The following is a 15,391-nucleotide window of genomic DNA, read 5'->3' as shown; positions in this document are numbered from 1 at the left end:
TATAGGGAGGGAACAGTGTCACAATTAGTCTTATTAATTCCAAGTCATCCGAAAATAGCAGTGACAGTCAGAATACAAAAATGGAGTCACAAAAAAATAATGAAGAAAAAATATATTAACTGCAATAACAAATATAAATGGTATAAAAATGAAACCAACTACACCCAAGAATGCTACACACAAATAAATCTGCATGACTACCACCGTAATATTAAACTTGGTTTGGGCATTCCAATTCCATCTATCGCTATTATTCACAAAATTGACTGATTCACTATACAACCATCTATTGCTGAAGGTACTACAAACATGAAGGATGACTTTACCACTACCCAGGGCTCTAGAGTGCAACCAATTTGGTCGCACGTGCGACCTAATTTCTCAATGGTGCGACTAAAAAAAATCAAAGGTTGCACTGGTGCGACCAGCCGTTCGAGGGGGAAAAAAACGAAACTCTTTGACTCTTAAAGTCTCCCTGTTGTTCAACAACAGACACACATTAGGCCCATATCGTGGTCTAAACCAATCAGAGATAGTGAAGGGAGGATCCCAGATTGGCCATGGTCCAGATATTCCTGTACGTGTGTGTATGTTTGAAAATGCATGTGATGCAGTCAGACAGAGAGAGGTGAGTAGCCCATCAGGTAAACAGAGGATGTAGCCGCGGATTATGAGAGAAGATGAAAAGAACGATTGACAGCTTTTTCATCAAGAATATTAAGTTAGGGCCTGATCCGTCCGAAAATCATAACCAATGCTCTGACACGGAGCCATCAACCTCCCAAGTTATAGCAAGCCCTGGTCCGGAGACAGTATTAGATAATGAGCCACATACGATCGAGTCCGAGCCCACTGAAATTAAAAGGGGTAAAGTGTATACATTTCGAAAAGAGTGGCTTGACCAGTTTCCCTGGCTAAGATACAGTAAAGCCGATAATATAATGCACTGTATTTACTGTAAAGAGTGTGGGAAGACCATGGCCGGCAGTAGTGCATGTGTGACTGGTTCTAATACATTTAGAATTGAAATGCTGAAAAGCACAATGCATCTATAAAACACATTACATGCCGTGATAAATGCACTGCTCAAGTGTCCCCTCTCCCCGCTGCCTTTCAGCGGCAGGCAGCAGCAAACAGATCATCAGACGAGGCCGAGATGATAATTAAGTTTAACGTTGCCTACAATATTGCAAAAGAAGAACTTCCCTTCACTAAATTCATGTCTGAAATAATTCTTATGAAGAAAAATGGCTTGAACGTAAACCCGACGTACAGCAATGATGTCGCGTGCGCCCAATTTATAGGAGTCATCGCAGATACACTGAAAAAAAAGACGTCTGTGCAAATTGCGAACAGTGCGTACATGGCATTCCTGATCGACGGAGACACAGATATCGCCACAAAGGAATGCGTCATTGTGTACGGTTGTATCTTGGAGAGGAAGACCGTGAATATACTTATTGGACACATTGAGGTTGAGCATGCTCATGCCCAAGTCTGGAAGATTTTGATGCTAGAGAGTGTGGCCAGCTGGTTTAGTCAAGGCCAAAGATCAAGAAGGCCAAACTACAGGAGTTGGCCATCCGAGGGGCATGTGACTGCAATGGAGGATAGTCCATACGACATTGAGCCATGAGATGTTCAGTTTGAAGCACTTAAAACACTTAATTTAGATTTTCTTTTTAGTTAATTTATCTTGAGATTTTTTAAGTTTAAATTTCAGCTCAGTAAAGCACTTTAAGCACCAACACTTTTTCAGTAAGTTACCTTTCTTGTAGAATTGTGCTTGCCTTCAAATAAAGAACTTTATATTGACCAGATTGTTAATCATTTGCAAGTCAATATTGCCTATATGGACAGCGATTAAAAAAATAAATAAATAAATAAAGTGAACTTGTAAAACTGTGGTGTTTAATGTGATGCGGTTGAAAATTTGGGTGCACCTAACTTTTGTGCTGATGCACCTAAGAAAAAAAGTTAGGCGCACCAGTGCAACCAGTGCAAAAAGTTAGTCTAGAGCCCTGCTACCACCAACAAAACAGCACATAGCTATTAAACAAGCCAGTCTACCAACTAATTAAATTTAGAAGTTACATTGGCTAAAATAGAATTGTGTGCTGACAAAATATCTAGAAAGAACTACAAGGTTTGCTAAGTTTTCCCTCACAGTAGCAAAACAACAATAAAAACAAAAATAAAAAGTTTCTGCATTTCTGGGACAATCGACCAGTATCATATACTTGCAAATAATTGTTCATCTCTCTGATGATGGTTTATGAATGGGTTAATTTAGGTTGCTAATACACTGGCTAATGTTAGTTAAAACATTACGTTATCAAACCATGTTGGAAATGCATTATTACTGATTCTCAAATTGTTTTTACGGAGCACCTGTGGTCCACGAGCGTGTGTCAAACAGATTACAAGGTGACAGCCATCATATCAAAGCAAACAGACTTTTAAACTGCTCCGATATGTCAGTGATTGTTGTGATCACCTCTTCTCTTTCTGTCACTTGACCTTCATACACTGTCCCTCTCTAGTTCAACCAATATCAGTCATTTTGCATGTCACTCTTTAAAACTCACACTGATGTCATCTTGAAGAGCTCATCTCTGGCCACTGCAGTCGTTTAATTCTTGGCAGCTGGTGACAAGATCACCAGCTGCATCATTGCTATCTAGCTATCATCACTTATAATTTTGTATCATAATGGATGAGGAATTATTATGGATATCTGCCTGGAATTCAGTGCAATGGACAGCATATCCAGCAACTTTGTATTAGATTTTTGCTATTGTTCCCATAAATAACTTTAGTAAAATAAACTTGTACTTGCAACAAAGAATTACACTAATCAGTGACTGTTGGGGATAGCTAATCCACTATAACTTCAACTTTATCAAATTGGTCCTTAGTCTAAAAAACTGACTATTGCTGATGTATATGAAATATTATCTTTTGATTGGATCGACATATTGCAAACTGCTTAGATCATCACAATTTTTTTTCCAGAAAAAAAAGAAAGTAGGAATTTTTCCAGCTGATCCTGAATACATCAAGCCAAATCAAAAGAAACAAACTGGAAACTTTTACCACTTTGCAGAAAAATAGAAAAATAAAAATCAGATCTAATCAGATCTGCACATCAAACGGGTACTAACATCCCCACTGTTAAATTTGTTGGTAGCAGCATTGTGCTATGAGGATACTTTTCAGCAGCAAGGACTGACTGTCTGGTCAGGACTGATTAGAAGATGAATGGCACATGAAACAAAACGTTCCTTAAAGAATAGCTGCCCACATTTGCAATAAAGCTTAAACTGGGGAGCAAGATGGTTTCCAACAGAACAATGAGCCATAGTTCAATGCCAGAGCAACAATGGAGTATCAAAAAATGAAGAAAACTGATGTCCTTCAGTGGCCAAATCAGAGTCATGCACTCATATTTATCAAGTGTCTTTGAAGTACTCTTAGGAATTGTGCTACAATTCATATTAGGATAAGAAACTGTCTAACCTCAGAGGATGACACAAGTATTTACAAAGCATCCTAGTCCCAGTCCCAGCGAGGTGCATGTCTGAGAATGAATGGCACCATAACGCCGTAAGCCACAACGTGGAAGTTATGATGATGTTTTACAATTTTCTGATACTAACACTAAGGATTCAACACAAGATGATAATTGAAATATGAAGAACAACAATAAGAAGGATAAGAAAAAGAGCAACAATAAGAAGAAAACGACTATTCGAAGTAATAGGAAACTAATAATAACAACAACAACAATGATAGGAAGAATATGATAAACATAAGGCAGGACATTGCGCTAAGCAGAGTTGTTTCATGTGGAGTGATAGATCCTGCATATATTATAAGCACCGAGTAACAGGTTTAGAAAATAACTGAGGGAATGAAGAGAATCACAAATAGTGAAAATCACGAAAATTATCTAGTTAGCTTGCAGGAACTTAAAAACAGTGTTTTAGAAAGAAACAAAACATGATTATTAATTGCTGCTGAAAGCTTTTAATTATTGCTTACAATACTGAATTTTACTATCATAGTCTGAGTAATCTGCCTGACATTTGTAAATAATACAGTGCTGTGACAATGTCAAATGAATCTGAAATCAGTCAGCTTTTTGCAAATGAAACTGGTAATAAAAAGTCTTATCGGTGTACATCTAATAATAAAATAAATGTGAAACCTGGCTGATAAAATTGCAATATCTGCACACAATTTATTAATGTCCAAAATGTAAAATGCATATACAGTATTGCTGCTCTCAAGTCCATGGTAAAGATAACTTTACACTTTTAACACCTGGTGCTTCAATCTGCATAGCATAAATATCAAGCTTTTGAACATATTAAATCTCAAAAGTGATGAATATAATGTAAACGCTCTAAATTAGTTCCCTTTAAGAAGGAAAGTGCTGTGTACCTAAACTGAAGAACTTTTTTTTTTTTAATAAAAATCTGGATTAGCAACCAAAGCACAAGGAAAACACAGTTGTGATTCAACTCCTGCATACAGAAAGCTATAAATATCATTCCCTATTGCCTATTCATATCCTAATGATTTGAAACAACAAGGCTCGTTTGCCATTACTTTGAAGACCATGCAAATTGTCATATATGCTTTAAGGAAATGGCAGGACTTTTTTCCTATGATGACTGAATGGCTCATGAGCCAAATAGAATGGCTCTTGGGAGCCTATTGTAACTATGCGCTGAATTGAGCCAGACTGTCTAAAATCACAGTGGCTTAGTGGCCTAGGTCAGCCCATGATTCATTTATTCTGAAGCAAATCGTGTTTGCAGATGACTTGTTGGTAAGGTAACTAGCAGAACCTTCAGTTTTTCATATGGTATATACTATTCATTGTAACACCATGTGCCAGGTGATAGTGGTTACCTCCTCAGATGTTTGCACCTTATGCCTTTCAATGACTCCACAGCGCAGAGAAGAGATGACATTTAAAAAGTTTTAACATCTTATTTTACATGTGAAGAGCACACCATAAGACACCTGAAATGCAGGTGGCAATGTCAGGAGGGGTCAGGTGGAAGGCTGTTCTACCAGTCAATGATGGTCTGCAGCATAATGATGGCATACAGTATGTACAAGGTTGATTAGCATAGTCTATATATGGCTGTTTCTGGATGACACAGGAGCATGGTTTAAGGCATTTGAATGCACTTGAATGCACATTTACAAGATGATTGTAATTTATAAAGTATAAATTGTAGGCCTTGGAAAGTCATCACATTATTTTTTTGAGATAAATGTGGCCTGTTTAATGTATTAAAAAATATTGTTGCGTCCAGGGCTGGCAATGAGGCAAACACCTCAGGCAGTGCTTTGGTCAGAGCGGCATTTTCATCTGTTTTTTTTTTTTTTTTTAATATTATGAAGCAATAACACAAATAAGCTAAAGTGTGCTCCATAAGAATTACATACACATCCAGTACCATACTTATACACTACCTTTAAAAATGTTACTAAATAAAATGGTCATTTAAAGGATTAACATTTTATATTACAAGGTTCACAATGATACACCACATATCAGTACATAGCACTGGTGTTCATTTCCTTGATTTATACATATTAACATAGATGCAGGTAAGTGGGAGGAGGGTTTACGGCAGAAAGAAGTTGCAAAGGTAAAAATTATGCTTTTTTTTCACTTCTTGTTTCTGTAACAAGGTCATATCACATAAGTGCTAAATAAGCTATCGTTAAGTGGCACTAAAACCAAAATAAGTCTCTAGTATCTCTGTATTTGACTTGCCTGTCTGCCAGTCAGATTACAGTTTGCAGTATCTTCACTAATTATGCAAAGAATGCAACAAGACCATCCAAGTAATGCACACTGTCCGTTTTTAAGCGAGATACCAGCTACAGAGATCTTTTTTAGTGTGCCTGGAGCTGAAGGTGCAGGTAGACGAGTGTTTTCTAACCATTTTTCTGTGGTGGAACACTTTTTTGCAATCCAAAATATCCCAAGGAACACCACAATTTTACCAACCACAAAAGTGTGTAATCTATACAAGTGCTAAACTGTCCAAAAGGGCGGGACAGAAGATTGCTGATCACAGACACAACATTAAGTGATCCCTTTGGATGCTTTTTCCAGCTGCTTTGTCTCTTTGCCTACTCATACAGGCAGTCCTCCCTCTGCCTTACTCCACTTACCCAGGGTCAGAGTTAACTTGTATGCCCACTGTCCCTCGGCTCTGTGAGAGATGCTGGAGAACATGCACCCAGGCAGATAGACCCCCCAACATGTCTCCTGACTGCTACACTGCACACCAAATCCTTTGTCTTCAAAATGGCGATCACCGAGTTGCTTTTATCTTGGCTTATACAGGTAGTCCGACCTCCTCCGACAGATCTTGAACACCTGAGGAGCGCATCTCACTCATATCAGGACCCAGGGTAACTACACTGTTATTTCCATGGTGCACCAGTTGAAAAGCACTTGTGTAGAGTAGAATTATCAAGTCATTGATAAAGATGGACAATTGAGTATAGTATTTACAGAGTTTTAACACAGGTTTTAAAGTATACCCATTTAAGAGATGCTTACTCTTTCAATTAAATTAGTCTTCAACAGTGCATTCAAAGTCAACAGTAATTTCAATTACTGTATTTCACTTTTACTTTGGCACATACATACATCTGGAAAGTATTCACAGCGCATCACTTTTTCCACATTTTATTATAGCCTTATTCTAAAATGTATTAAATTCATTTTTTTTCCTCAGAATTCTACACACAACACCCCATAATGACAACGTGAAAAAAGTATACTTGAGGTTTTTGCAAATTTATTAAAAATAAAAAAACTGAGAAATCACATGTACATAAGGATTCACAGCTTTGCTCAATACTTTGTCGATGCACATTTGGCAGCAATTACAGCGTCAAGTCTTTTTGAATATGATGCCACAAGCATGGCACACCTATGCTTGGCCAGTTTAGCCCATTCCTCTTTGCAGCACCTCTCAAGCTCCATCAGGTTGGATGGGAAGCGTCGGTGCACAGCCATTTTAAGATCTCTCCAGAGATGTTCAATCAGATTCAAGTCTAGACTCTGGCTGGGCCACTCAAGGACATTCACAGAGTTGTCCTGAAGCCGCTCTTTTGATATCTTGGCTGTGTGTTTAGGGTCGTTGTCCTGCTGAAAGATGAACCGTCGCCCCAGTCTGAGGTCAAGAGCGCTCTGGAGCAAGTTTTCATCCAGGATGTCTCTGTACATTGCTGCAGTCATCTTTCCCTTTATCCTGACTAGTCTCCCAGTTCCTGCCACTGAAAAACATCCCCACAGCGTGATGCTGCCACCACCATGCTTCATTGTAGGGATGGTATTGGCCTGGTGATGAGCAGTGCCTGGTTTCCTCCAAACGTGACGCCCAACATTCACATCAAGGAGTTCAATTTTTGTCTCATCAGACCAGAGAATTTTGTTTCTCATGGTCTGAGAGTCCTTCAGGTGCCTTTTGGCAAACTCCAGGCGGGCTGCAATGTGCCTTTTACTAAGAAGTGGCTTCCATCTGGCCACTCTACCATACAGGCCTGATTGGTGGATTGCTGCAGAGATAGTGGTCCTTCTGGAAGTTTCTCCTCTCACCACAGAGGCTCTCTGGAGCTCTGACAGAGTGACCATCGGGTTCTTGGTCACCTCCCTGACTAAGGCACTTCTCCCCCGATCACTCAGTTTAGATGGCCGGCCAGCTCTAGGAAGAGAACTGGTGGTTTCGAACTTCTTCCACTTACGGATGATGGAGGCCACTTTGCTCATTGGGACCTTCAAAGCAGCAGACATTTTTCTGTAACCTTCCCCAGATTTGTGCCTCGAGACAATCCTGTCTCAGAGATCTACAGACAATTCCTTTGAATACATGCTTGGTTTGTGCTCGGACATGAACTGTCAACTTTGGGACTACAGGTGGACTCCAATTAAGCTGCAGAAACACCAAGGATGATCAGGGGAAACTGGATGCACCTGAGCTCAATTTTGAGCTTCATGGCAAAGGCTGTGAATACTTATGTACATGTGATTTCTCAGTTTTTTTTATTCTTAATAAATTTGTAAAAACCTCAAGTAAACTTTTTTCACGTTGTCATTATGGGGTGTTATGTGTAGAATTCTAAATAAAAAATTAATTTAATCCATTTTGGAATAAGGCTGTAACATAACAAAATGTGGAAAAAGTGATGTGCTGTGAATACTTTCCGGATGCACTGTATGTGTCTCATATGCTATGCCAATATGATAATTAGTACATTGGCCTCATTTTCCGATTGCCTTCTTTTAAACTTGCCTTTTAGGAAAGCATTCAAACTCATGTTGGATCTGCTCAAGTAGTATTTTGTTAAAAGGTTGGGTTCAAGGTCATTGTTTAAGTTTAAACTATGCCATTACTAGGGGGCTCTGCCCCCTGTTCACTTCGCTCACCAACCCCTGTGTGAGCCCTACGCACTAGTCATTTCCCGGATTTGCCGCTTGCGACGAATCTTACTGTGCTTTTGGATAAACACGAATATCAACTCTGTCTTTCGAAACTTTGATCGCTGACAATTTGTCACATTTTGGTTTATTATATATGTGAGCGTGATCTTTCAGATTGATATAGAAATCCAAGAAAATTTCTTTGTTCGTGTTTTTCAGATAAATTTCATGTAAAGTGAGATACTTTTGGACATATAGATTTGTATCCATTATTGGCTGTAGAACTTCTAATACGTCCGATCATTTAACTCTTTTGATTCTATGTTGCATTGCTTCTCCGTGATCATAAACATAAAGCTGACCGAATTGTGGTTAAAAAAAAAATTAAACTTGTTGTAGCTCTGTCATATCACCTATGTCCATATATTCAATCTCTTTTTGCTGTTCCGTTATTTTACTGAGTAATAATTTCTGCTTGTTGGCACTAATGCAATCTTTACTATCAGTTTTTTGAGACTTTCAAATTTTAGTACTTTCATAATCTCTAACCTGCTCTGCATGTTTATCGCACCACCATTTTTGAACCTCTTTACGATGTTCTACTTTGTCTTCTACTCTTTTTCCTTTCTTCTACTCTTTGTCTTTTATTTCTGCCCCCCACTTGGACCCGTTAGGTTTTCAGTTCATCTCTTGGCACAAAGTCTTGTCTCACGGAACGTTAAATTATCTCTCTGAAAAAGTCTCATCTCTATCAAAAAGTCTTGTCCCAAGATTTTTTTATATAATAGAGAGATAACTTTTTTAAATTCCTCTGTGTTCATTCTACATTAAATTTATGATTCAGTGTATATTTACTTCAAGATTTATGTATTAATTTTATAACAATGTTTTAATGATGTGATTAATCCTGATTAATTACACACATTTACGCAATTACTTTGTTACATTTGTTTTTAATCGATTCTCAGCCCTAGTAAATTGCATACAAATATATGCATGCCACATTTTACAATTCAGATTTTTATTGACGGCACGCAAAGTTTCCTGTTTTTTGGCATACACATATTTTCATGCTTAGATCCATGCAAAGCTTCATAAAAAATAAAGTGACAACCAAGGATAGGATTTTCTTTTTTTTTTTTTTTTTCATTTTAAGGAAATAGATGAAGACTCCTGAACTGAGAGGGGGGCCCACAAAGGTGTCCACTTACACTGGTACTCACTGAAATTACAGACCTATCACAACCCCAAAAAGTAACCAAATCCATTAGTAAAACAAAAATTACAGTTGGAATGAAAGCTGTCATCCAACTAGGAGAAGAAACTAATGGCCCTATGACAGTTGTCTAGCTAATGGTGAAAGTCTGCACCAAGGAGTAGAAGTAACTGAAAACACCTAGATAATGATGAACATGACATTAAATGTACATTTGACTTGATCTCTGCCTGCTGAGAGCATGTTCATATGCTGTATGAGATCAACCATGTGCCAAGAGAGGCTTTCAACTCTATTTCTAATTTTCATACAGCACAATGTTCAAAGGTTGTTGGAACTGAAGGATGTATTGGATGCAATTGTTGTAGTCGCAGAGATTTTGAAACTTACAAAAATATCTTTACGGGCCATTTTGTGTTGTTTTTTTTAATTTATATTATGTAGAATTATTTTTTTTTTACAATTACAATGTGCAATTTGTATTTTTTATTTACCATTGGCATCTTACATTTGTTTTGCATTTTATTTACTTTTTACTTGTTTAGATTTTTAAAATGTACTTTATGCTGTTGTTTTTCTATACAAATTTATTTATTGTGTTGTATTTATATGATCTGTTTTTCGCAACATTGAAATAATGGATTTACATTTATTAAATTCCTCTGTTAATCTTATTAATTTAGACTTTGGGCTAAAATATTTATAATAAACTTTACCATGGGAGGACTTGGTGGTTTGAAGGGCCCCATGGAGTCTTTTTTACTCAGGGCCTTAAGTGTCCTTAGAATCACTGCTGTAATGCAGTCTGAAACAGTTTGACCAAATGTCAAAATGTGGATGTAAAATCAAGTCCGGACAACAGGTATCAAAAAATGTTTTACATATTACCTTTACATGTACAACTTAATGAAAATAAATGTACCTTTTTTTCATAAAACCATAAGCTACTTGCCACTGTAGCAGTTTCTTTTGCAAAAGAAACATTCTTTCAGAATCTGCTTTTTGAGCACAGGGCACAGCATGCCAATGCTGGACACAGAAAATTATAAAATGGCTTTTGGGTCTATGAGCCTAACATACATCTCTTTATGGAAGAGACATAAATAAAACATTTAAACCAATGCTAACGATGTGCAAACTACTGATTGATGATGATGATCCGGCTGTGAAAGATACCCAGATATCTGGAGCTGACAGACAACACTGCAAAGCTTCAGTGCAAAAGTCCATCGGAATTTAAAGGAAGACTGATGCTACTTAGCATGGTTTCTGTATTGTATTCAGATTACAGGATGATACTTAGTTTTAAAAAAGATCAAACAAAAGGTGACCCCCACAGTTAAATGTAAGTGTGTTCTGCAGCTTGTCGGACTAAAATGTAACTGTTTTCATTTCTGTTTGACATTTAGCATCACTTCGAAAGAAATTAATAATCTACTGCAAGAATTCACGTGGTGCTTTCTTTCTCCGCATACATATAAAGAAAGCTACTGCACTTTTAGATCGCTTAAAACTCTCCTCAACCACCCGCACACTATGCCATAACTTCTGTTCTGAAGCGCGCTGAATGGAGGTTTGTGACCAAGTTTACCAGGAGCTTCACCTGACCACCACTGGCGCAATCCTTATCCAATATCAAGCGCAATAGAAAACAAAAATGCAGCTTTTAATAACCGGCGACCTGCCTTCTGACAACGTTAACAGCAGCCGCTCTCGGAGAATGACGCTGAAGTGGGGAGCACAGTGTAAAATATCACTGAGCTGTAAAAGCCATTTCCCCAAAAACCCGGAATGCCACAGTAGCGCAAACTAGTTGAGAAACCATTAAAAGCCCAACTGTGTTTTTCTAAGTTATATTACTCTCAAACTCGCGCCATCCGTATTGGATGCTTATACGCCCATCTTTCGTGAAAATAAAAAAAGGCAGGCAAGTCCCTCACTCTATGACAGGGGGCATCACTTGACTGATACCCCCGAATATTTTTGCAAACGTATAATCAATTTTCAAACATGTTAATGATTTTACATGATATCCTTTTAAAATGTACACATTATACTGAAATGAACCAAAAATAATTTACCAGTTATGGCTGTAAACTGCTGAATTAACCCCTTCAGTCCCGGAGTTGAACTGTCCCCGCGCGCCGCCATCTTACTGCTCCTGCCGAAAAACAACACACTAAAACGCATGCGCATTGAAGGAGGCGACGTTTTGACCTCCGGCTCCGCCTCCCGTGAGGTATATATACAGGACGGGTTGCAAGCCCCGGAGGATGTTGGGCATTGTAGTTTAGGCTAATGATCAATTGATACAGAGACGTTAATGAAAGCTGCGGTGGGCTGGCGCCCTGCCCGGGGTTTGTTTCCTGCCTTGCGCCCTGCGTTGCCCCCGTGACCCTGTGGTTGGGATAAAGCGGGTTGGATAATGGATGGATGGATGGACGTTAATGAAAGGAAATTAAAGTGAGTGCTTTTTATGAGTTTCTTCGCAATACAGAATGTACACAAATTCAGAAAAAATGTATTGACAAATTGTTAATTCTTTCCATAGTGTTCTTTCTGATTTAGCAGACAGTGTCATTTATTATCATAAGTGATACCTGTCAACAAGCAATCTACTGCATACACAACCATTACAGTTCCTAATAATATCTACATCAGATTAGATAAAATAAACTTTATTAATCCATAGGGGAAATTTAGATGCATACAGCAGCAGAAACATAAAAAACGAGGGTAAAGAATCACAGAACAAAGAATACAGCCAATCAAGCAAGCGATAAATAATTATATATATTGTGCAGAAATTTCAAAATTCATTTAGGAGAAAGCATTGAACTGAAACTATTTGCACAAACTAACATAATAATAAATATAATGATCATTTTCAATATCTGGTTGAAAATCCTTTATAGTCAATGACTGCCTGAAGACTGGAACCCATGGCCATCTCTAAGTGCTAGGTTTTCACTCTAGTGATGCTTTGCCAGGCCTTTACTGCAGCTGTCTTTAGTAGTTGCTTGTTCGTTGGACTTTCTGCCATCAGTTTTGTCTTCAGCAAGTGAAATGCATGTCCAATTGGGTTGCGGTCACTTGATTGACTTGGCTGTTGAAGAATATCCCACTAGTTTGCTTTGAAAATCACTTGATTTGCTTTTATAGTATGTTTTGGCTCATTGCTAATTTGTACTGTGAATCATTGCCCTAATAGTTTTGCAGCATTTGGCTGAATCTGAGCAGATAGTACTGTATAGCCCTATACGTTTCAGAATTCATCATGCTACTTCTGACAGCTGTCATATCATCAGTAAAGTCATTGCCTTCCATTTGCATCCATGCAAGATCATGCCATAAAACTATCTCCAACATGTTTCACAGATGATGTAGTATTCATCGGAGACATTTCTTCTCTTCTCCATACTCTTCTCTTTCCAACATTCTGGTATATATTGATCTTAACTTCCTTTTTCCAAGAAGACTGTTCCAGGACTGGACAGTATTTTAAAAAAATATTTTCTGGCTATGTCTAATTTGTCCTTCCTATGCTTGAGGCTTACCAATGATTTGCACCTTGTGGTGAACCCTCTCATATTTACTTCAATGAAGTCTTCTCTTGATTGTAAACTTTTGGCAATAATAGGTCTACCTCCCAGAGAGTTTTCTTGGTTTGGCTAAATTTTTTGAAGAGGTTTTTCATCACCAAGGATGTAATTCTGCAATCATCCAGCACAGTTGTCTTCTGTGTTTTTTCAGGTCTTCTGGAGTTTTCAAGTTCCTTTGTTTTAAAAATATACCAGATGGTTGATTTGACCACTCCTTGTGTTTCTGTTATCTCTCTAAATGGTTTGTTTTGCTTTCTCAGCCTGCTGAAGGACTGTTTTTACTTGCATGGATAGCTCTATGAACCTCACATTGAGAGTTTATAGTGACAGCTTCCAAATACAAATTCCACACATGGAATCAATTCAAGACCTTTTACCTGCTGAACAGTTATAATGAAATAATGAGGGAACTGCTCCTACCTGGATATGGAGCAGCTTGTCAGTCAAATGCCCAAATACTTTTGAGACCCTGGAAATGGGGGGCTATGTAGAAAAATGGCCGTCATTCCTAAACTGCACATACAATATTTTTGGTAAACCCTTTAAATTAAAACTGAAAGTCTACACTTCAATCATGTAACAATTGCTTTATTTTAAATCCGCTGTGGTGGTGTACAGAGCCAAAATGATTAAAATTGTGTCACTGTCCAAATCATTTTGGAAATAACTTAGGTAAGTAGAGTGTCGTTTTATGCTATTTTGAGGTTGCTGATCACAAATCTATACACATAAAGGAGAGTTGGGATCCGAGAGACTATGTTTGTGTGTTTGTGGAGGGACTGACAGTTAAGGCGAATGGGGGAGTCACGTGATCATCTCCTCTCCTATTCACGTCATTTCATTCACTTTATTTCGCTCCGAGCTGAGCTCCGCAGCTGATGTGGTCTTGCCGTTCTTTTTCCTTAGTGTTTAGTCCTCTCTCCTTTACTGATTTACTGTTTACTAGACACAGTACTTACTGAATAATATTTTTTCCTTTAGTGTTTCTGTGTTTAGTAGACGCGGTGTGCTGGTGTTCCCGGCGGTGTTGCGGTTTACTGTTACATAATACTTCGTTTTTGTACTTTAGTAGACTTTTACTTTATCTCATTTACTGTTGTTCCCAGCGCTGTTGCCCTTTTTTACTCTATCTCATTTAGTGTTTGGTAGACTTTTACTTTATCTCATTTACTGTTGTTCCCGGCGGTGTTGCCGTTTTTCCCGTTTCTATTTTTTATGTAGCATGTTCACGAATTAGTCATAGAGAAAATTTATATATTCTGGCTCCAGGAGGAAAAACCAAAAATGTTGTATATAAAGAAGCTCTATAAGTCGCATGTACATACATAATTATTCCAACTACAGTGACTGCAGCGAAGCGCACATGGTCTGCTAGTATGATAATATTTGTGATTTTTTGTTTATTATGCACTTCTATCTCCTGAAGTAAATCATTACATTTCTTATGCAAACCATGAATTACAGCAGCTTACGCTAAGTCAGAATTTATTTAAGTTATGGTGCTCTCAATCCATTCTCTTTGCAGGCAAAATGGCTGAAACTCTGTGCTTGCAACACACCCACCTCTACTAATTTCCAGGAGGATGCTGGGGTCCCTGGTGCAGATCTTGATGGCAGCATTTCACTGTTCTATTTTCTGATTGTGATTGTGGTGTAGTGAGCAGAAAAGGTTCAGGGCTGTTGTTTTAACTGCTCTAAAGTTGAGGGTGACTTTGACACATGGTGAGTTGTCTTGGTTGTCATGCACAGTAAAAGCATGGGTTTTTTGTTGTTGTTTGCTCACAGGCTTTGTGTATGGACACGTGCTAAAAGCGCTCCATACTCTGAGCTAGAGCAATGAATGACCTGTTAAGCAGCATCTATTTCATTAATTTCAATGCACATGTATTGCTGAATAATTCTGGATAATGTTTAGATAATTATTAAAGGCTTCCTGACAGATATCTTCGTCGTGGACAAGTGGTGCCAGCATCGGGATGGATTCACCAGTGTAGAGGACAAATAAAACAGTAGCTGCAAAGAAGTAAGTGCTTACCGTGGCAAAAAAATTGAGGAACAGTGTTCACATAGGTGGGGACGTTGATATGAGGACTTAAACTAATAAATAAA

The 15,391-nt window shown here is 38.1% G+C and overlaps 1 protein-coding gene across 1 annotated transcript in view; it reads right to left on the bottom strand.

The window, feature by feature from the left end:
* The window catches only part of ubxn7 (UBX domain protein 7), a 77,515-nt gene extending 65,640 nt beyond the window's left edge, over positions 1-11,875 (bottom strand). The window contains exon 1 of the mRNA XM_039761840.1: positions 11,762-11,875. Within this exon, the coding sequence (XP_039617774.1) occupies positions 11,762-11,870 (109 nt within the window). The 5' untranslated portion in view covers positions 11,871-11,875. The remainder of the gene's footprint in view (positions 1-11,761) is intronic.
* Between the last annotated feature and the right edge of the window lie 3,516 nt (positions 11,876-15,391).

The sequence above is a fragment of the Polypterus senegalus genome, chromosome 1, assembly GCF_016835505.1.
Source record: "Polypterus senegalus isolate Bchr_013 chromosome 1, ASM1683550v1, whole genome shotgun sequence".
Classification (NCBI taxonomy): domain Eukaryota; kingdom Metazoa; phylum Chordata; class Cladistia; order Polypteriformes; family Polypteridae; genus Polypterus; species Polypterus senegalus.
The sequence above is the reverse complement of the archived record's forward strand: the minus strand, read 5'-3'. Positions and strand labels throughout refer to the sequence as shown.